The sequence below is a fragment of the Triturus cristatus genome, chromosome 1_2 (assembly GCF_964204655.1).
Source record: "Triturus cristatus chromosome 1_2, aTriCri1.1, whole genome shotgun sequence".
Classification (NCBI taxonomy): Eukaryota; Metazoa; Chordata; class Amphibia; order Caudata; family Salamandridae; genus Triturus; species Triturus cristatus.
Genome location: NC_140580.1, coordinates 146,566,548 through 146,590,751, shown reverse-complemented (window position 1 = coordinate 146,590,751; position 24,204 = coordinate 146,566,548). Strand labels below are relative to the sequence as shown.

The window sequence follows — 24,204 nt, the reverse complement described above, 5'->3', positions numbered from 1 at the left end:
ACCTCTTGGCAGCTGTTGATAACGTATCCCACCACACGCTGATCAAGAGGCTCCACCTTATCGGCATCCAAGGAGACGTGCTCAGATGAATCACCTTCTTTCTCACCGGAAGAACCCAGAAAATCCACCTCCCACTGTTCACCTCCAGACCCAAGGATATTGACTACGGTGTCCTCCAGGGATCACCCCTCAGCCCCACACTTTTCAACGCATATATGACCCTGCTGGCCAACATCATCAGATCCCACGGTCTCAACATAATTTCCTATGCAGATGACACCCAAATAAACCATCTTCTCACTCACCAAGGACCCCACCACCACCAGAACCAACTTCCACAGATGCATGACAAGGGTAGCCGACTGGATGAAGAAAAACTGCCTGCAGCTGAACACAGACTAGACTGAAGTACTGATCTTTGGCAACAGCATCAACACATGGAACGACTCCTGGTGGTGTTCCCACCTAGGACCCACACCCACCGACCATGCCAGAAATCTCAGAATAATCATTGACAACAAGCGCACCATGAAATCACAAATCAATGCCATCTCCTCTGCCTGCTTCTGCACTCTGGACATTCTACATAAGATTTTCAAGTGGCTACCCTGGCACGTGAGACTCACCATGACACAGACACTCATCACCAGCGGACTGGACTATGGCAACACTTTCTACGCTTTCTATCGCTGCACACCTTCTACAGAGACTTCAGGCCATACAGAACGCTGCAGTCAGACTCATCTTTAACCTTCCCAGACAGACCCACATCACACCGCACCTCAGGCAACTCCACTGGATCCCTAGACAAAAGAGATGCAAATTTAAGCAGCTATCTCACGTACACAAGGCTCTACACAACCAAGGAATCGTCTACATTAACCACCACCTGAACTTCCACCAACTATCGAGAAAGCTACGCTCTTGCCAATACTTCTTGCATCTACCGAAGCAGGAGTGGAGGACGCTTCTTCTCCCACATCGCAGCAAAGACCTGAAACAGCTTCCCTGTGCAACTCCGGACCCTCACCTCACTTTCAGAATTCCGAAGGGCCCTCAAGACCTGGCTGTTCGAATGAGCCTCTAGGACCTGCAAGCGCCTAGATACCCTTTCGAGTGATTAGCATGCACTTTATAAATCCTGATTGATTGAATTCTCCAGCAGCCAGGATGTCAGTGGCTGGCATCCAGCCGCCCTTCAGTACCTTCTGGTCAGGATCTACCCGTGCCATTCACCGCGACCACACACACTAAATGCCACATGACAACAATAGGAGGAATAAATAAAGGTGTAAGATTCATTCTTCCTCCTTCCAAGAGAAACAAAAAGAAACGCACTGGCACATGCGTGCTGACATCTAACAACTTGGGTTTCCGTGATTAGCCGCACATTCATGAACCGGAAGAAAACTGCATCTTTTGGCTTAGATGCAGTATCTTTAAATATGAAGGAAAACCACTGCACACTCATGTGGAATGAGCACACAATGAGCGGAAAAAGACGGCATGTGCCGTCAACTATAAATGAGGGTGTCGGAAATAAACTAGGCAGTGATACTGCAAAAAACTTAAAAACAGCCCACGACAAGTCAGCAAGAACCTGGACTTGGAAGAGGGCTTGTTCAAGCTGGTGTAAATTATAGCAGTAAACACTAAGACCGAGCTTAAATGTAATTTACACTGGCACAATCTGAAGCAATTTCTGGCACTTTTCAAAACGATTGTTCCGTTCAATGCCTGAAATTCCACCATTATTCCATGAGCTTCTTTTAGCAGAAAATGCACCCTTTCGTCATAATGAACCTGCAGACTCATTTCATGCTAAAAAGTGGTGAAAACTGCCAAAGCCAGCATTTCGAAAAAATATTAACGGTTAATTTCATGTAATATTTTGAGCATTTTGCTTTTTTTCTGCAAAGGAAATTTACGAACATTTTACCCAGGGCTAGTAAACACCGTTGTAAGAGTACTAAGCTGCATGCACACCTTTTATAAAGTTAGCTCACAAGAGTGAATATAGCTAGTCAACTAAAAAAATCAGGACTCGTTAACATAGTCCATAAGAGCCAAAGACTGTAAAAGAGTCACAAGAGCTAAAAAGCATAAAAGTCCAAAGGCAGACTCCTGCATGAAGTTCCAGTGTGATTGCAGAATGGGAATATCCCGAAGCCGTTGGATGTAATACGGGGCATGTGATTGTACAATAGCAAGTTTTACAGGTCTTCAATTGTTTACATACGTTTTCATCATATGTGTCTTTGAAAGTCTAAATGTATGCTTTATTCTTCTACAGGTATGGGTACTCGCAGAGGGACTAGCAAAGATGCCCACGACATTCAGATTTGTTTTCAAAACTTGGGATTTGAGGTTTTAAAAAAAAAAGATCAGACCTGTGAGAAAATGGAAGCCCTACTGAGGAAAGGTAGGAGTATGACAACTTGTAACAGAAATGGATGCAAATGTGACCAAAGAATTTTTTTAAACATTTTAATTCAATTTAGGAGCGATTTACTCTCATTTACTTATTTATTTGGCAAAATTAAACTCAAATGGTTCTGCACTCAACCACACAAAAAAGGTTAATAGGTAATGGATGCTATTGTCCATAGTCCATCACAAGAGTAAGCGAAATAGTATCTCCCAAATGGACCACTGCATAAAGTCTTTTCTTTGAAAAAGTCTTCAATTCTTTATTCAACTGTCGTTTCTTAAAAACACAGCACACAATTGACAGCAGACGCATTTCGTCCCACCTGGGACTTCTTCAGGGCTTAGTAAGTAAAAAGAAAATGTCTCGCACATTCTCCATGTCGGGCTTACATAATAATGTGATGTTGATAAGATGAGTGGATGGGGTAAAGTGTCTCCCAGGGTATATGTTTGTGACATCCGGTGGAACAACCCGTATACGCTGGGAGACACTTTACCCCATTCACTCATCTTATCGACATGAACAGCAATGCAGCCTGAGAACTTTAAAGGTGGCTGTAGTTGCTGCATCAGACTGCACTACATGAGTGAGGGAGTGATATAAGCAAGCCTGACTTTCACTAGTACGGTTTGAAAGGATTTACAGCCAGAGGATTTGGGGAAAACCAGGATCAAAGCATGCATTTTACAATAAACTCTTTACAGGAAATTCTTTAAAAAAGTTTTTTTTTTCCCGTCCACTTTTACATATACAATACCAGCAAGTGTACATAAATAGCGAACATGAAGATCCATAAAGCTAGCCAAAATAAATAGCATTCAATAACTAAAGTAGCAGCACTAATTCACTGTACATTCCAATTTGTAAACCGACTCAGGAAATAAAATGACCTAACCTATATTGTTTAATAAAACATATCCAGCCATGTCGTTAAACCCCTCCATATCTCCCCCCCTTCCTTTTAGCATGCGTGTCTTACGTGCGTACAGTGCCTTTTCAAATTGATAAACACGCAAATAGCAACTGTTCCATTGCTGAAAGGTCGGAGGCAAAGGATCCAGAAAAGATAAAGAGATACACAGCCTAAAAACTGTAATTGTAATAAAAATTATTTCCAATCCATGCAACTCGTCCACCCCCAATAACATAAGTTGTGGTGATGGAATGATTTTACATTTCAGAACGTCCCCCCAAAAGCCTACGATTTCTAATTAAAGCAATTTTAAGCTAGGGCAAGAATAAAATATGTGAGCCAAATCCGCCTTCATCGCCTGACATCTAGAGCACCTGGTCCCCGTCACGCCACCCCATTTCGCAATCTTTGCTGGTGTGATATATAGGTCAGACAACATCTTGTAGTGTTGTGACTGTAGATTCGAGGCACGCATGATTGCCCCTCCCATCTCCAGTGATTTCAAAAAGCTGTGGTCAGCCAAATCAAGTTTGTCCCGCCATTTCCCATTCTGTTTCTCCAAATCATTAGGGACTAGTTCCAACAAACAGCCATATAACTGTGAGATGGAAGGGGTAGTGTTCTTCACAAATACTTCCAGCAAAGGTATTTGTGGAAAGCCAGCTATTCCCCCAGTCTTTCTCATGAAAAAATCCTGAATCTGTAGATATTTAAAAAAAATCCCGTGGCCCAGCATTAAATCTGCTGCAGACCACCTCATAGGGTGCAAACAGATTCCCAGAAAGAAGATCCTGCCCAGCCTGCCACATCCCCACCTAGCGAAACAGCTGTCATGAAATATGCTGGGCAGTTGTTCATTCCGGATTAGAGGAGTGTATCTACTATACCTACCCACACCCAGTTCCTTTCGGACAACCGCCTACTTTCGAAATGCGGTATACAAAGTCTTAAAGCGAGTTCCTTGAAATAACCTGGCTCAAAAAACTTCAATAAACATCTATGGACTGCTTTGCCAATCAGAAGCTCATAAATGGAGGGTACATAACCGATTGCTTGACATTCTATTGCCCGGCAGTTAAATAATATATTATAGCACTGCATGGCAGCAGCGAAATAAAATAATCTAAAATTGGGGAGCACCCACACCTCCCTCTCTCTGGGTAAGCACATAAAAGCATTAGCTCTCCTAATTTTACCATATGCCCAAATAAAGCCTGCCACTAATCTATCAATTTTTTTAAACCATTCATTATTGAATTCCAATGGGACAGTGCGAAACACATAACAGTTTAGGAAGGAAAATCATCTTCACTAAATTACATCTCCCCATTATAGAGAGTCTCAGATTATCCTACCGTATAAAATCCTTCTTGGCTTTCTCAAAAACGGCAGTTAGGTTTAGATCAATTATACGCTCCTCCTTGGCAGTGATACATATTCCTAAATATATAACTTAGTTTGTAATCCTACTATTGGAGGCAAGTGTATGAGTGTAAATCAATACTTGGGTTTTAGCCTTATTTAGCAGCAATCCAGATCTGGTCCCAAAGTCTTCTGCAATCTCCTCAACAGCCCGCAGAGCTCTGTCCGGGTCGTTGGTAATTATGGCCACATCATCAGCATAGGCAAGGGTTTTCGTTTCCCAGGCCTGTAAGCTGAGAGGCACAATATCCGGCGAAGATTCCAACCTCCTGAGAAAAGGGTCAATAAATAACGCGAATAACAAAGGCAAGATAGAACAGCCCTGTCTCGTGCCCATCTCTAAGGGCTCTGATTCATGTCCCATTATTTGTAAGCGGGCTATAGGTTTGTTATACATTGAGCGAATTGCACCAATGAAATCTCACCCCAAACCATTTTCTTCCAGAACTTTCCCCAAAAAAGCCCACAAAACCCGGTTGAAGGCCTTTTCAGCATCCAATAAGGCCACCCCCATAGGTTTTGCCAGGAGAAATGACCCTCTGAACGTGATCCGTAGTCCCTCTGCTGGGAATGAACCCATGATGCCGCTCTGACACCAATCGGTGTATAACGGCCGATAGCCGGGTGGCAAAGATTTTAGAGTAGACATTCACATCACTGTTAAGTAATGTGATTGGTCTATATGAACCCATAACTGTGGGGTCCTTCCCTTTAAAAAAATATATATTGGCAATACCCCATGACCCGGGGGGAGGGGCCCCAGTATTAAAGTCATTAACCAGGCTTAGTAGTTCCTGATGTATTCCTGTATAGAATACCTTATAAAATTCAAGAGGGATGTGGTCTGCTCCAACTGCTTTCCCAGATGGTAAGGCAAACACAGCCGCTTCATCTGTGATCCTGCTCGATTGATCTTCCATGCCAATATCTTAAAGCATGGGGCCACAGTCAGGCGTCCCCCAATACAGATCAGCATAAAAGCCCCTAAAAGCCTCTCTAATTTCACAGGGGTCCGTGACTATATTACCCTGCATATTTTTTACTTTGCTAATACAGCCGGCCACACTCTGTTGCCGTGCCCTGACTGCAAGAAACTGGCCAATGCGCTCACTATACTCGTAGCGGTCTTGTTCTTTGGACAGATACTTCCCAGCTGTTTTCTCTGCAAAATGTTTGTTTAGACAAGCCTTAGTGATAGCAATCAGGTTCAGAACAGGGGCATAATCTTTCCCAGTTTTTACAACACAGATTAGTTCTGCTTCCAAACTACTTAGCTTTTGATAAAGCTCTCTGCTGCGACCCAGCGCCTGCTTCTGTTTGGTAATGCTAACTCAGGGTTTCACCTCTCACCCCATCTTCAAATGTGTCCCAAACTATTCCCGCATAGGCGCTTACTTTATTCAGCTAAAAAAAAAAGACACAATCCAAGACTTTATTTGTTTGACACAGTCAGGATCCAGCAGCAATCCCCTCTCAATTGTCCATTTTCTGGGTACACAAGACAGCCCTGTCACAGAAAACTCAAAGATAATTGGGTTATGGTCGAACACCGCTCTAGGAAATAGTTCAACCTGTGCCCCTCTGGCCAATGCGGGTGATGCAAAAAAATAGTCCAGCCTGGCAAAGTTGCCTTGGGGAGCCAAATAATAGGTGTATCCTGGGTCAGGGGCCTTCAACGAAGCCCAAACATCAATCAGCCTTAGTTCTTTCTGTCAGCGACCCAGGGACTTCAATGATTGCGGCTTGTGCCCAGCATAACTTTCTTCGGTGCTACAAAGCCCCCCCTTGAGCCATTTAGATTAAAATCCCCACAAACAACAAATGGCCTGGGACAAGATGGGAGTTCAGCTGCCAAGAAATGAAACAAACTGGGATCATCTAGTACTGGGGCATAAATTGTACATAAAGTAAAAGACCCACTGCCCAGCTTGCATTCCATTATTGCCTTCTTAGCTTGTCTGCAACTTTATGTCCAGGGTTAATAGAATTTCCTTTCACTAAGATCGCAACCCTCCTGGTCCTAGTTTCTTGTGTCGTATAGCAAACAGCCTTCAATCCAAAGGTGTTCAGGAGAGCCCTGTCCTTACTGGCAACGTGGGTTTCTTGTAGACAATACACATCTGCTCTTAAAAAACTTAAACCCAGATGTTAATAGAGGCAATTCGCAAACTAGCCATTGTTCTTAGAGGCTGTCAAAACCACCCAAAAATACCACCCCAATGAAGCAATACCATGCTGCTACCCCATCCTATATTTTGTGCAGGGTCTACTTTACACCTAAATGCTGCCCACACACTCTCCCGGCTATATCCATATTCATAGTGCTGCTGTTCTTTTGAAACTGAAAAATACATCACCACAATTACATTTACATCCACTTGATGTGTGTTGATTATCACACCGTCATTCAACCAACCTCCACCCACTTCCCAACACCCTCCCCTTCCCTGATAAGCCCCCAGACCCTCCTCAACCCCCCTCCCACCACCACCCCACTAGTGAAAGCAGACAGACCAGACAGGTCTGTGTGATGGAGACCGGAGGTCAACAGCGCGGGGCTTCCCCCTGTCCCCTCTCAGATGTAAGCCCCCTCGCTCCCACCTCAAAACAGTGCGCAGTGAGAAAAGAGAGAAAAAGAAAACCAAAAAGAAAATAATATTACGGTAATCAAGCCAGTTCATGAAGAGGGTCCCAGCATTTATTCATTGCTACTGCCCGCCGAGACCTGACTCATTTCGAAGCCAGCATCTTGGAATCGTGTGATCACCCGTGGCAGACGGCACCGGCATTCGACAATTGTATGGCAAAAGTCAGGGCGCACGAACAATGCCGATCATAGGTATGTCTGTCTTGCATCCGGGCGGACTTTCTCAAAAATAGCCTGGCGAAGCAAAAAGTTGCCAAATAATACTAAGATAGCCTGTGGTTGTCTTGTGTTCTTACCGTCCTGGAATGATTTATTACGGGTCATCGGGAACCGGTATACTCTCTGAACTTCCGTAGCCCAGGACCATCCAGACAATTCAGGAAAGGCAGTCTTTAAGAGATCCAGCATGGAAGAGCATATATTACCCCCTTAAGGCCTTCATCAATTCCAAGAAACCGAAGATTATTCCTACGCTGTCGGTTTTCCATGTCCTCTAACTTCCATTGCGCATCTTTTAATTGCGACTCATGCTTCTTGGCTTGCTCTTTCACCTCTGTGACCACTACCTCCAAGGTTGTGGTCCTATCCTCAATGCAGCTCAGGCGCTCCCCAATCACAGAGCATGCCTTCCCCACCTTCCAAATGGCACCTTCCAATTTTTTCATAGCATGTCTTGCCTTTTTCTATCTGCCCGTGTCTCAGTCCGATGTTCTTTAATGGACTCCAAAATTAAGCTTAACTCAGGGTTTGCAGACATGGTCACAGTTGACTGCGTGGCAGATGAACCTATTTCGTTCAGGGCTAGTGCTTCATCCCAAGCAACTTTGTGTGAAATGGGAGTAATCCCATTTCAAGCTGCTGCTGGGTACATTTTTCGCTTTCTTACTCTGCGGTTCTGTGTTGCCTTTACAGGTCTTTTGGAGCTTTGGGCGCTTGAACGCTGTTTCAGGTGCTTCCAGTGTACTGGACTCCGAAGTTGAAGAGTTAGTGCTGCTAGTTTCAAAGAGATATGAGTTAGGGTCCTCTGAGTCTGAGCCATCTGTCAAGGAAAATAATGTATCCGCCCCGTCCATGGTAAGATCAGTCAAGTCTAAGTTGTTGCCGCTCCCCCTTGGTTGCTCCAGTGCAGGAAGCTCAGGAACAGGCACACACAATTGCTCTATTTCCTGGTTTGCTGGTATTCTGGGAATATTTAAGTTGAAAGGGGCAAACCTTTGGGTTGGGTGCAAGCTTCATTCCAGTGCCCCCGAATTCCCAAAGCTAGTGCATACCTGAAGCCAGGATCTGGTACTCATTTGGACTTTGGAGTAACCTCTGCGGCATAAACACAGAGTGCAGTGCACCAGGGGAATGACATAATTTACCTGATCTCCAAGGATGAAACTGAATCTAGGACTATAGAAGTCTAAAGCCGCTGCCATTACTTTTAGGACGATGACCTCAACTGACTGAGGAGGCGAGGCCTTAGCAAAGGAAGACAGAGACACGACCCAGTGAAATGAGACCTGTGTGGAGGATGAGTCAAAGAAAAGGAACCTAATTTATATTAGACTTTGAATCATGTACAAGTATAAACCTGATACAATGAAGTAAGGACCTTACTATTCTGGCGAGCTTGCAATGCCCTCTTATTATGTGCCTGTATATCAATTCTACAATCTGGTAATAAGCACTTGGACTTGTGTCATATGGTAGATGGTGTGTGGCCTTAAAGAGATCTTTACACTCCTGATGATGTTGTGGGGTAGATGTATATCTTTAACAGCATAAGGTATTCTACCTTTGAACCTGTGATATTATTGAGGCACACTGAAATAGGACCACTGGAACCTTCCAGCAACTATTACTGCCTGGGCTATCACAGTTACTAGTTTCAGCTCCTCGTAGCGGTTAAGAATGTGCACCCACTCTTGGCTGGTACTACCCACCCTCTGAATACTTTTTGCAACAAACATTTTGATACCAATTGGCCAGTTCTAGCAAACGGTCCCATACACATACAATTGCAGAACATCATGGTATCACCTGACAGGTCCCATCCTACTTTTCAAGACGCCTTGCTAAGGTGAGCTTGATGAAGTCCAATTTGAGCCCCAGACTGGTCCTCTGCATTCTATTTGGTAATCCTCTATTAGAGCAACAGAGCATGGGAACCCCATTATGAGGCCACCCTTTGTGACTACTGATGCTGTCAAGTTTCCCCTTTGCAACCAGTGACATTTCCCTCCTCACTACAAGCGATTTTGGAATCCCCATATCACTTTTGCGTGACAAGCTTGTTGACCATTTGTTTTAGAGCTTTGTTGGGTTTGGCAGAGATGCTTGGCTCTGTCTAGTCATCTTACTTCCCGAAAGCAGAACAACTAGGACAAAGGCCAGGTTCCTCATTGTCAGTTTGATACATTGAAACCATCTGTCTAATGTCCTCTTCCTGTAACTACAACCAGTGAAGCAAAGTATGGTGTAAATTCGACCAAATATTGCGGAGATGCCCACAGTTCCCCATGTGAATTTAACTGTAGCAATCAACAATGTAGATTAATATTTTGGGTCATATATCAGCCCCAGAAACGTCTGCTATATTCTGTGTTTTGAGTGTATTCAATGTAACTTTACTATGTTTTGCTGATACATACAAATACAAATGTAAACATTTCGAACAATTAGTTCTGTCTAGATTGTGACCTTGATTATTCTTAATTTATTTATTGCTGCACCGTAGCTGTCAGGGACTGTCCGGGACTATGTGGGGAACACAGTCAGGGACTTGGGCAAGGATTGGGAACTTGGTAGAAAACGTACACAGAAAGAGGAGTACAGTGTTGCCCAGGATCATACAGGGAGTCAGAGGAGAAAAAGAGATCCAAAGGGAAGCCTGTACAAGTAAACAAGATGGGTAAGACAAAGAAAGGAAGGGCAGTCACGAGGTAATTTAGCATTAAGAATAACTACACCCAGGACAAATGTGCAAGACATATATATGAAACAACCTTTACAATAAAGGGGAGTGTGGGGTTAAGCACTCAGGAGCTCCACACCGTAAGACTGAAGCTCAGTAAGTTTCTCACCCACAATTGCTGTTACAGATACTGACTGGAAATACCCACATATAGGATATACATGCAAAGGCAGGGTCTGTGGAGATTATACCCATGGGGATTTTATAAATGCAACTCAAAGACAATACTCACAGTGAACAAGAAACACCACCTAGGTAGTCAGCTGTGCCCACGGATCCTGGCGATCAAACAGGAACACGCAAGGCAGTAACAGCAAGGGGGTAGAACTAAACACAAGCACAATAGACAAGGAGCTAGCAAGGAGGAGTGCTTAACAGGTAAGGAAGGAAATCACAGTGCACACTTGACAGAAAACAGGTAACAAACATACAAGGCAACAAAAGCAAGGCAGCAGAATAGAAAGACAGCCAACTAGGAACTGAAACCAAGGAAATGGGAAGAAAGGCGGGGACTGGAGAAGGATGTACAGAAGGGGAGGCTACAAGGGTATACTAGAATAGTGCAGGTTAAGGAATCAAGAAAACAAAGTAGCAAAGAAGACAGAGTTGGGGCAGGAACAAGAATTGAGCAAAGGTTCAGGACTCGAGGTAGCACTGCAAGCAGTGCTAGTTCAGGAACAAGGGAAACTGCTGCAGTTCAGGAACAAGGAATGCTAAGGCTCAAGAGTCAAGGTAGCACTGCAGGCAGTGCTAGTTCAGGAACAGGGAAATTACTATAGCTCAGGAGTCAAGGTAGCACTGCAGACAGTGCTAGTTCAAGGAAACAGGAAATAGCTACAGCTCAGGAAACAAGGACTCAAGAGAGCACTGCAAGCAGTGCAAATCAGGAACAGGAAATAGCTGAAGCTCAGGAACTGGAACAAATAATAACTATAGCTTAAGAACTCAGGAAACAATGTAGCACTGCAGGCAGTGCTAATTCAGGCACAAGGAATAGCTATAGCTCAGGAATCAAGGAACAAGGATTAACTAAATCTCAGGAATCACTCGAAACAAGGATATCAAAGACTCATGAAACACTGGAAACAAGGATCGGTCTCACCTGTATACAGCTACAATGACCAACCTTGGCCTGAAGGGAGCTGGGGCTTAAAAGAGCTCACAGTACTCACATGCATCAGGTGTGAGCAGGCTAGCAGCAGCTATCCACAGGTGAGCTGAATTCCTCCACCCATCCTTGGCCTGCAGGGGTAGAGACAAAGCAGTGAGCAGGGAATTCTAGGTCATTGATTTTCAGGCATGAGCAGGATGGCTTCCACAAAATCCGGCATGGATTGGGAATGGATGTCAATTCCCAAATACTGTCCAAATGGCTGGAAGTCAGTATGTACATGAAGGGGAGGGTCCGGAAGCTTATTAGAACACTGGAGAGTCCTACAGTTCAGCCCCCTGGTGTTGGACGCAGGGAGCAAGTCGTAACAGTAGCTCCTAACCCTCATCAGCTCTTGCTGTTAGTGTTGACGACTCAACCACTCTACTCTTGGAGACTGAAGAGTCCTTGCAACAGTCCCTAAAGCAATGGGACATCAGTAGTAAATGAGAGATGCACTATAAAATGTTGCTCAGTAGTCGATAGCTACCGCAGGGCCAGGCAGTTACTAATTCATATGGTAAAAACAACAATTAATAGTGTTGTATTTGTGTGTGATAAAGTTGAACATGGATTATTCCATGTTGATATTGCCTGCTTACTTCCTACCCTATAAAAAATATGGAAAACAAAGCTAATGTAAGCATGATGTTTAGCATGGCTGCCTTGACATTAAGACATATCTGGGTGTTGACTTAGGTTGTCATCCTGTAAGAGGGATGGCACTCTTTTTGTGTACATACATTGCACCCTAATTTTTCTCACTCCGAATGACAACAATAGTTCCCTGGATTTGTAGAAAAGATGCAAGGACTTTCAATACTCTTGACAAAAAAGAATGTATTTTCAAGCCTTTTTCAGTTATTTGGCACCACCAACAGGTGGTTTTCCAAAGCTACAGCTTTACCTTGCCTTATAGAAGTGATGGTCTGCATAGTGGATATGATAGTTCCTAGAGTATTTCAGTCTGGTTTTGATTCCTAAATATACTACTTAATATGCAATTGTATACTTCCTGTTTAACTCCTCATTTAACCATAAATCCCCTCGCCTGCTGTGGCCTCTCTTGTTCAGATAGCAAGTAAAAAACAACATGGCTAGAAGGCAAAAGTAGTCATGTCATTTAAATTGCATAGTTGCTCAGTGAAATTGTACAAAACTATGGGGTCAATTATGTTGGCGGGCGGATTGCCACTGCCCATATGGCGGTGGCGATCTGCCTGCCAATTCCCACCGCCCGCCTATCATTTCCCCCCCACCACATTACGATGGTGGGGGGACCCCGGCGGACGGAAAGATCGTCCACCGGTTTTCCGCCGGTCGACTCGTCGACCGGGCAGAAAAAGGGCATGATATGGCCATCCATATCATGATGCAGGCTGGGATATATGAAACAAGAAAAAAATGTAGGTCTATCGTTGTATATGACCCTAACACAACAACAGGATGAACTAGAGTTTAAGTGGAGTCTTAACAAAAAGGTATAAGTTCCCATCACCCACCAAGGTGGCTTGCTTCATCATCTGGGAACTTTCAGTAAACCACGTTCCCATATGAAATTGAGAGTAGTGGTTACACAGGTACCCTAGAAGTGAGTAACAGTATACTTTTCATCTTGAAAAAAGCATAGTATCTATTTGTAGGGTGATGGTTGCACTGCTGGTGACAATGTGTGAAAAAAAGTGATTTAAAATTGACTATCAAGACACAATTTTATTAGGCGCTCTCTTGGTGTCAATGTAAAAACAGTGCATATACAGCTTAACAAATAACTGTAAGATGTCCAGGTCTACATGTTTCAGCTTATGGATATTAGAATCCAAGCTTTCGTCAGGACCTTTGATTGTAGCTACTGCAAAAACATTAGTCCTAATGTGCAAGAAAAATAAACAAGATAAAAGTTGGTAACAATACAACCTGGGCACTTCTGTGAATCCAAAGTGGGAAATTACAGACAGTGGTACCAGAAAAATACCTAATAAAAACAAAAGAGACTCACATAAGATCTAGTTGATAATCCTCGAACCATTCATTATGGTCATATAAACGTTTAGATTAAGTTGGTCATAATGTGATCATTATAATGTATCCAACACCTTCAAGTATGTTATACAACAGATGTTTAGCAATAGTTAAAGCACTTACCCGGCTTTCTGCGGGTGCGCTCCTCGCCTCACCTGGCATCCACTCAGGACGTGAGGCACCGCTCTAAAATTACAGTGTAAAAACGTTTTATACACCAAAAATCAGGAAACACTTCATCTGATCATGGTGACCATACACTGTGTTTTATCCAAGTCACACAACTTAAAACCACAGGCAGAAGAGATACAGGAGCCCCTGTACTAGTATATATAGCTGCACGGTGGAAATCAGTACAATATACTAGTACTAACTGAATCCTTTTTATGATGGAGCTATTTAACGGTATGTCGCATGTTCACCTTTTATGCCCTCTAAAGTGAAAAAAGTAAACGTGTAATAACAGCTGTTATGAAGAAAGGGCGCTTTCTCAGTGTGTCACCTGTTTATAATGGCTAAAGGACATATGTCCACCAAAATAGAAAACGGAAATAAAAATGACCTACGACAACCTCTGTTTATGTTGAAATTAGCGGAGCGTATCGCTATCAGAAAGAGCAAATCCGCTTCCATGGTCGTGGAACAAATACAACATTACCCTCAAGCTCGTGAAAACATTACACGGAGAGATATGTCATACCAACAAGAATTTAGCACAGAAGTCGGCAAAACACCTCAAATACCGACCGAAGCTGGCTGTTACCAAACGGAGAAAGAAAACGTCAGTCGCCTTACGTACCTATCCGTCATTACCCCTCTCAGTATCTGAGCTGGAAGGAGAGGTATCCGACGGAGAGGCAGCCTGATTCTAAATAGACGACAACGTGTTCACCACTTACAAGGCGCCACTCGCGTTGGATGTGCGAACGCCGATGGCGCTATGAGATGGCGTCATCACGTCATATCACATGTCCACAACAAATGTCTTACTGATGGGAAATGTAGTACGCGATAGATTGAAATACGCGCGTATATAGGACGCGATACTAATTGCATAGGAATGATTATAAAACCTTTAAAAAGAGTACTTTAGGTGATCTAACATTTAGGTTTATCATACGTCCCTCATACTTATGGTGAAAATAATGGAACGCGATGCAGTACTAATCCTAAGAACGGCAAAAAAACTTTTTGACTTTATTATAATGTTTCTAATACAGAAAGAAGGGAGATAAATTTTATATAAAGTTGTTATAGTTGTGCAGAACATGTTCTATACGTCTTGTCTAGATGTTTTTAGATTGTAAAAGCATTTGAAAAGCGGGGAAGATTTTCATATAAGAAAGGGGTTGCCTCATGATGACGATAACGTTGTGATAATACACATCTAGATCATCTTTACAATGATGCCCAGGGTATTTCATCGTTGAGTCCATGGTGGTCACTCTGGAGTTTAAACACCCATTTTTGTTCCCTTATGAACAAACATTTTTTGACATCCACAATGTGAGATGGAAGGAAGGGTTGTCCCAATACTAACCATCTCAAATCTTCAGGTTTATGTTTTAATGTCAAGAAATCGGTTGTAAGTCTCGTTGCCTGTTTGTTTCGCCTAATAGTGCTCTTGTGTTCACTGATGCGTACTTTGAGCTTTCGTATCGTCATTCCTACATATCTAAGGGAACATGGACACGTAATCAGGTAGATAACTCTTTCTGTGTTACAATGTGTGTGTTTCTTCAAAATCCATGGTGTACCTGTCCCAATATCCACTGTTTTGGTTTGTTGTGTTTGTGGACACGCTGAACAAGATCCACATGGAAAGTGTCCCTGTACTGGTGGGAGGTCCCATAATGGGTTCGTTATGGTACCAGGTTTGGTTCTGGGTCTGGTGTGTACTAGACTGTCTCGTAGGCTAGTTCCTCTTTTGAATGAAAAAAGTGGAGGTGGAATACCCACATTGCCTACATTGAGGATGCGCCAATGTTTGCGCACAGTTTTTTCCACATTATTAGATAATGTGCTAAAGGTATTGACAAAAGTCATTCTTGAAAGCGGTGGCTTTGGTACAGGGGGTTCTAGGAGAGCATCCCGATTATTATTAGAGGCTCTTTTCCAGGCCTGTCTAACCAGACGTTTGGGGTATTTTCTGTCTTTTAGTTGCCTAGATAATTCTTCGGCATGATAGTCAAAGATTTCTCTGTCCGTATGCGCAGAAACTGCCCGACAGGTCATTTCTCATGGAGAGACTTTGGGTGATGACTGTCGAAGCTTAATAGCGAGTTTTTTGCCTGGGGTTTTTTATACAGCTCGCTCCCAAGTTTACCCTGTGTGGGGCAAATCACAATGTCTAGAAAAAGTAGTTTCATTTTGTCATATACAACTGTAAATCTCAAAAAAACGTTCCTAGTATTTAGCCATGCATGGAACTCCAGAAGTATAGTAACTGTTCCGTGCCAAACAACAAAGATATCATCTATGTATCTCTTCCACAACAATATCCGATCCCGGAATGGATTGTTGTGGTTGAGTACACTGTTTTGCTCAAAGAGATGGACATAGAGATTGGCCAGGCTGGGCGCAAAAATACTGCCCATTGATGTTCCTGAGATTTGGAGATATATTGTCTCTTCAAATCTAAAAAAGTTTTCCATCATGGCCAATCTAGCACCTTCCATTATAAAGTGTGTTGGTGTGATAGTGTCCATGTCCCTGGTGTCTAAAAGACCACTGATTGCTTCCAAAGTCTCTTCTTGTGGAATGCAGGTGTATAGAGATTCTACATCGAAACTAACCAGGAGGTCAGTCTCGATATCAAAAGTAATGTCTGGTAATAGTCTAAGGACATCTTTCGGGTCCTGAAGGTAAGTAGTCATTTCTTTAACCAAAGGTCGTAGAAAGAAATCCACAAAAGTAGATAGAGGTTCCAGCAAGGACCCTATACCTTAAATGATGGGCCATCCAGGTGGTGGTCATGGGTTTTGTGTATTTTAGGAAGTACGTAAAAATATGGCATGATGGGGTACTTGGTAGTTAAAAATTCAGCCTCTTGTGGTGTTATCCAACCTGCTTCTTTTGCTTCATCTACGAGATTCTGAATTTCAGTAGTTAATCTGGGAGTGGGGTCTTCCAATAGAGCACTATAAGACTTAGCGTCATTCAATTGTCTCAAACACTCCGTGCTATATGCCTCTGTATCCATAATAACAATTGCTCCGCCCTTATCGGCGGGTTTAATTGTTATTGTATCATCATTCGCCAGGGTTTTTAAAGCTTGTTTTTCAACCGAAGATAGATTCTGATAGACGTTGTCACTTCTGGCACTAAGTGCCATGATGTCATGGGTTACTGCTTGTTCAAAGACCATAACTTGAGCTGGTATTAAATGGGCAGGTGGATTGAAAGTTGAAGGTAACTTGAGACCTGTGTTGCTAGTATAGCCGTCATTTGATGGATTTTCAAATGTCATTTCTTTAGATTTGAAAAAAAAATGTAAACGTATTTTCCTAAAGAATTTAGCGACTTCACATCTAAGTTGAAATTTGTCACATGCATAAGTCGGAACAAAGCCTAAACCTTTGTTAAGAACTTTCTGTTCATCAGATGTAAGGGTTCGAGTACTTAAATAACAACTAGATCGTTGTGTCTGTACTCATCCCTGTTGGTTGTAAGCCTTTCCTGCTGCAAGTATTGGGTGGGGGTTGTTCTGTCTCCCAATGCACCTGAGCTTGTCCTCTTCTCCTGCCTCTGTTGCGTCCTCGACCCTGTCCTAAAAAAGGCTGCTGATCAAAGAAGGGTGGCTGAGGTGCAAAATGAGGCATTGGTTGTGGAAATGCTGGATGCTGATAGCCCCAAGGAGCTGGGGGCCACCAAGGACCATGTTGTTGATAATGGTTCTGTGCACCCCGTCTCCGATTGGAGTGATGCTGTGGGCCTGTTAGATGGTAAGGTCGAACTGGAAATATCTGAGTCACTGGAGTAGGTGTCTGATCCTGATGAGGAATAGTTCGAACCATATCTCTTGCCTTTCCTATTGAACTCTGGTGGAGTATATTTATCACTGAGTATATTCTTTCTAGTGAAAAACGTGCTAGATCTTTCTTGAACATTTCAATCTTCGTTAGGAGAATTGTATCTTTATGTTCTTTATTTGATTTATTTGTTTCTTCCATATTCCTTTTGTATAAAGCACTTGATATTGTTGTTTTTATCTGACCTTCCAGAGTCTGTATCTCAATAAGTATGGCGTCAGCCACCCTTTATGCTATACTAATGATTAAGATCAACCAATTGCGTGTACATCGCCACACGATTAGTCACCAGTCTTTTAGAAATACTTTATCTAAAAGGAAAAGCCTTGGGGCATTTGTCACTATAAGGCCAGTGGGTGCACTATTACTTCTGAGGTACTCTGTCATGCTGGGATATGCCTTTCCATGGCGGTCTTCTGTATTGGGGGCCTGTTGCGGGCCCCCGGGGTGTTGGGGGTGGAGGGTGTACCCCCCTACATTTGCATGCACAAGGTGGCAGGCACCGCGCGGTGCCTGTCACATTGTGCATTCAAATGCAAAACATGCATTTTGTACCTTGCGGCGGGTGCTGCTTGCAGCACTGCCCGTCGCAATGTAAAATATGCGGCATGCGCCCGCCAGTGTGGCGGGCGCATCCTTATGCCACTGGCGGGACCGCCGTATCTTCGGTGGTCGGTCCCTGGCTCCCTTGCGATGGCGGGCAATTCCTTAAATGCAATTGCAAATTGAGAGATCGCAATTAATTGTGAAATCTCAAATTGCGAGTGCCTTGAACCTTGATGCATCGTAAACGCCCTTGCGGGCGCAAACGGCCGATTTTTGCCGAATCGCACCGTTTGCGCTCGCAAAAATGGTTGATGCATGTACCTGTGTATACATTCTTGTTTTCAGTGGAGTAATCAAGACTGATGTAAAAGACTCCCCTAAACAGCAGGATTTACTTGCTCAATACAAATGCCCCAAGTCACCCACTGTAGATCATCCAATTAGGTGGCACTTAAATCATGGAATAGCCACTCCTTCCCCTCCTCTATCTTCAGAAGGTTCAATCTATATCACTGAACTCCCTTCATGGGGCCCATGGTTTTTCAAATGTCTATTGCTCTATATAAATATTTCTCCACTTGCATGCACCAGTCTATGTTTGCCAAACCGAGCTCGAATACTGGAACATCTGTGTTACCCCACAATCTAATAATGTCTCTTCTGCCCAACATGGGGGCTATATTACAGAGGTGTAGTGTATACTTAGGTTTGGTCTGATCTCTCCAGATGCCCAGTGTGGCAGTGGCGAGGTGAGTGTCCGTTCCTGTCCAGTGATTGTTGCGATCCAACAGCCCACTTGAGACAGAAGTGCTTATATGCAGACAGTTCCACAGGGTATGAAGTAATGTGCCAGTTTGCCCACTGCTTCTCAAACATTTATCATCATCTATCCTCCCCATCCAGTGAAGTCTGGTCGCCTGGTGCAGTGTTTTAATTTGTACCAGCCAGAAACTTGTTCTAATAACAACCTCCCTTGGGTATCAGCATGCCTCCCCCAGTCATCATCCTCCTGAACTCTGATTTCCCTCTCCCACTTTTCTTTCAGTGTATTTAGGGAAGGTTGACTGTTACTCAAAAGAGTTCTATAAGTCTGTGATGTTGCATGCTTATGTAGGGAGCTTCCAGTAGTCTGTACTTTAAAGGCGTCTCCTCAGCTGCTTCTTTTAGCCTATTCCTATAACTTGCCGGGGTATGCTTTACCTGCATATTTGTATATAGCTGGGATTCCGCTGGGCCATATTCCCGCTGTTGCTCTTCAAATGGAAGCCCCATATATTCCCCAGGTAAGAATTTCCCTCATGCCTCATTGTCTCCTTCCTTTTAGCCATTTAAGGTCTGCCAGAATGTCTGATTCTCACAGTGGCATTTCCATCGTTCCTTTCCACTCCAGCTTTCTTGTCACCCTCTTCCATATTTTGACCACAGATTGTGCCGGGTTGGGTTTTGGACGGATCGACTGTTACTATATTATCTTTGGAGAATAGCTTCCCATGTCTATATTATATCTGTTCTCTAGCACAACAGGCTCCTGTAGTGTGGTAAAGGCCCATTCATTTGCCTCCAGCAGTTCTGCTGCCAAAACAAGATAACTTTTGTTTTGGATAAGCCATTACCCTGTCATAGAGATTCCTTGTCAGAGTCAATAGTGCTAATTTTGGTGAGTCCGTCTCATAGCAGCAATCACATGCATCACTGTGTCCAACACCTGGAAAAACTCTTTGCGAATCTTATAGAAAGTATTTTTCAAAATATATAAGAATTTGGGCAATGCAATTATTTGTAGAGGGCTGCTGTACCTAGTTGTGATACAAGGAGCCTTCAGCAATATCCCACTTTTTTTTTATATTCATCCAGGATCTTCCCCAGGTTTCATCACTGGAACTTGGCTGGATTTAATGTCACATATATTACCAGGTAAACAAATCCCTCCTGAGTCCACCATAATGAGAATTCTCAGCCTGACAATGACTGACACAGAATGATCGGAAATGCCACTGACTTATGCCAGTTGAGGCGCACTTCTGATTACTTTCCAAATATGTCTAATATTTCCAAGATTCTAGAAATTGAGCACTTCAGATCTGCCAAATAGAGAAACAGATCGTCTGTGTAAAGGGAAATCACATCCTTCCAGCATGGTGCCCACCTCAACCCATTTCCGTGGACATATGCTCTCACCCAGTTTGTCAGTGGCTCCAGTGCCAACTTGAACAACAGAAATGAGAGCAGGCACCCTTGTCTTATCCTCCTCTCCAACTTGAATTCCTTTCACATTAATCCATTTGCTCTACTCGCTGTTTTGGGTTTGGCATAAAAGATTCTAATATATGATAAAAACACAGGCCCAAGCCCAATCTTCTGCAGGGTTGCCAGTAGGAAGTGGCACACCACTGAATCAAATGCATTTTCGACATTCTGGGCTAACAGGTTCGCTGAGTGTTACAGAATGTCATGCTTAGTAAGGCACCCAAATAACCTCCTATGGGTATGTGGTATGGATCTCATAGGCATGGAGCCCCATTGATCTGGGGCTATTAATTTGATGATAACCTTGTTGAGGCGATTTGCCAGTCCCTTCACCACCATAATTTTTATGTTTATGTTGAGTAAGCTGAATGGCCTGTATGAGGTGCACTGCTATACTGGTTTGCCCTCCTTACAGATGAGCACGATTGTTGTTGTCCTTAGATCTCTGGGCATCCCCACTCTCTGTGCCTCATACAGCATATCTTTAAGTGTTTCCCGACCCTTACCCAGACATTTAAAGAATTAAGACAGAAACTTACTGGGTCCCGGATCTTTCCCCTTTTTTAGTTTTTGAATTACCCCTGCCTCTCATCCACCCTGATGTTGCGGTTGGTATGCAGTCATAATATTGAGTTATAAATATCGATATACCAAAATATCGATGTTTAAATCTCGATATGACAGAATATCGACCTGCAAGAATATCGACATGCACGTAAGAAATATCGTTTTACTGAATATCAAAGTTAGTAATATCCTTAGTAAAAATATTGTTGTTTATAATATCAATTTTTTTAAGGTTCTGTATATTAGTATATGTGTTAAAAGTATAGCTTATTTTTTAATGTATGTTAGAATTTTTGCGTTTTAGGTCCGTAGCGGGTTATGGGTTAATAGGGGAATAGGGTGGGAAGTAATTTAATTAAATAATAATTTTATGAATTACTACTTTTGTATTTAATAATTTATATTGTTAATTGCGTTCATTATTTTTTTATTAATTAGTTATTAATTGGTTATTAATAATTAATTGGTAAATATGTTGATTGTTTAATTGTTTTAGGAGCGGGTTGTGGGTTGATAGGGGAGTAGGGTGGGAAGTAATGTAATTATAATTAGTTAATTTATTTTTTATTAATTACTATTTATGTAATTAATATTTTATATTGTTTATTGCGGTAAACACGTTATTAATTAGATATTAATTATTCATAATTAATTGGTAAATATGTTAATTATGTATTTGTTTTAGGGTCGGGTTGTGGGTTGATAGGGGAGTAGGGTGAGAAGTAATTTCTTATAAATAAGTAATTCATATTTTTAATAATTAATATTTATGTCATTCATATTTTATAATAATTGTGTAATTTGGTTTCATTAATTAGTTATTAATTGGATATTAATTGCTGATAATTAATTGGTAAATATGTTAATTGTGTAATTGTTTTAGGAGTGGGCTGTGGGTTTATAGGGGTTTCGGGTTAGAAGTAATTTAATTATAATAATATTTTTTAATAATGTTTATATATAATATTTATTTAAAGTTATTTTATAGTGTTAATTGTGTGAACTAATTTATTTTTGATGGTTTTTAAATTGCTTGTTAATTGTTATTAGTTAATTAATTAATTGTTAGTTAATTATGTTAATTGTGTAATATTTAACAATATTGGTGGTCTCGTTTATAGGGGAATATGGTGGGAGGTAAAATATTTTTGAAAAATTAATTATTTGGTAATTTTATTAATTATTTTGCAGGAGAGGGAATAATAAATGATTCCCCTCCGCTATCCAACACTTTCTCTACTGTTGTATTTGCTGGAGTGGGAATACTGAATATTCCCCTACACTATCCAACACTTTTTCTACTGTTGCACTCCCTGGAGTGGGAATAGTAATTGTTACCCACCCACTATCCAACACTTTCCCTACTGCTGCACTTGCTGGAGTGGGAATATAAATTTTTACCGCCCCACTATCCAACACTTTCCCTACTGTTGCAATTACTGAAGTGGGAATAGTAATTTTTACCCCTCTGCTATCCAACACTTTCCCTACTGTACCATTTGTTGGAGTGAGAATAGTAATTTTTACCTACCCGCTATCCAACACTTTCCCTACTGTTGCACTCGCTGGAGTGAGAATAGTCATTTTTACCCACACGCTATCCAACACTTTCCCTACTGTTGCACTCACTGGAGTGGGAATAGTAATTTTTATCCACCCGTTATCCAACACTTTCCCCTACTGTTTCACTTACTGGGGTGGGAACATTTTCCCTACAGGTGCACTTGCTGGAGTGGGAATAGTAATTTTTACCCACCCACTATCCAACACTTTCCCTACTGCTGCACTTGCTGGAGTGGGAATAGTCATTTATTGACCCACCCGCTATCCAACACTTTACCTACTGTTGCAATTACTAGAGTGGGAATAGTAATTTTAACCCCTCTGCTTTCCAACACTTTCCCTAGTGTTACACTCAGTGGGAATAGTAAATTAATTATTCCCCTCCGCTATCCAACGCTTTCCCTACTGTTGCAATTGCTGGAGTGGGAATAGTAAATTATTCCTCTTCGCTATCCAACAATTTCCCTACTGTTGCACTCTCTGGAGTGGGAATAGTAATTTTATCCCCTACGCTATCCAACATTTTATTTACCGTTATAGTTGATGTATTGTAAATTATCGTTTTACAAATAATTATTAATTTAAATATGTGTATTTATTATATATATATATAATTTTTATATTTATATGACACGTTTATGTATATAGATATATATATATATGTTTATTTCTTTGCCTGGTATCGCTGTTATACCATCCAAATGACGATCGCAGATCGAAGTTTTTCCATAGCAGTATCAAGTATCTTTTCTGAATAGCCCCTATCCAGGAACCTATTCTTACTCTGCAATTGAGCTATCCTGCACTCATTATCATTGCTGCATACCCTGTGGATACGAAGCATCTCCCCATAATGGATGCTGGTAATCAAATGGGCAGGATGATGGCTAGTGGCATGTAAAATTGTGTTTCCAGCAGTTACTTTTCTGTGTAATCTCGTTTCCACCTTATTCTCTGCAATGTATATTTCCACATCTAAAAAACACATTGTATCTCTGCTCATTTTTGCTGTAAAACTTAGATTAAAATTGTTACAGTTAATATTGTTCACAAATCTCTGAGCGCTTACTTCTTTTCCCTTCCAGATCAAAAAAATGTCATCAATAAATCTATACCAACATAAAACCTGACTTGTTAAAATCTCCAAATATTCAGTTCTCAGGACCTGTTCCTCCCAGTACCCCATATGGAGACACGCATAACTGGGAGAAAAACAGGCCCCCATTGCTCCACCTCTGATTTGATTAAAAATCTGGTTATTGAATAAAAAGAAATTGGTTTCAAGACAGGTTAAACTCATGGTGGATAACATTTTGTTGTGCAAGTGCATAACCTCTAATCTTGTATTTAGATAGTATTCCACTGCCCTAATACCATCGCGATGATTGATACTGGTATAGAGTGTTGTAACATCTAAAGTTATTAATAGATAGTCATCTTTCCATTCAACACCACTTAATTTTCTCAAAAAGTCTCCCGTGTCCTGTATGTACGATCGTAGACTCTTAACGTGGTTTTGTTGGAAAAAGTCTACATAGAGTGAGGTATTCTCCAGTAAACCGCCGCAGGCCGATATAATTGGCCTGCCCGAGGTTTGGTGATGCACTTGTGAACTTTCGGGATGAAGTAAATTGCTGGAATTTTTGGGTGGTCATTTAAAAAAAAATTGAATTCATCATTAGAAAGTAAACCAGCTGATTTCCATG

At 42.0% G+C, this 24,204-nt stretch overlaps 1 protein-coding gene across 2 annotated transcripts in view; it reads left to right on the top strand.

Annotated features, from left to right (window-relative positions):
* Window positions 1-24,204, top strand: part of LOC146866978 (caspase-7-like) — a 200,191-nt gene that overhangs the window by 122,346 nt on the left and 53,641 nt on the right. For both annotated transcript variants that reach the window (XM_085603346.1, XM_085603347.1), the window contains exon 4: window positions 2,294-2,422. In XM_085603346.1, coding sequence (XP_085459472.1) covers window positions 2,294-2,422 — 129 coding nt within the window. The remainder of the gene's footprint in view (window positions 1-2,293; window positions 2,423-24,204) is intronic.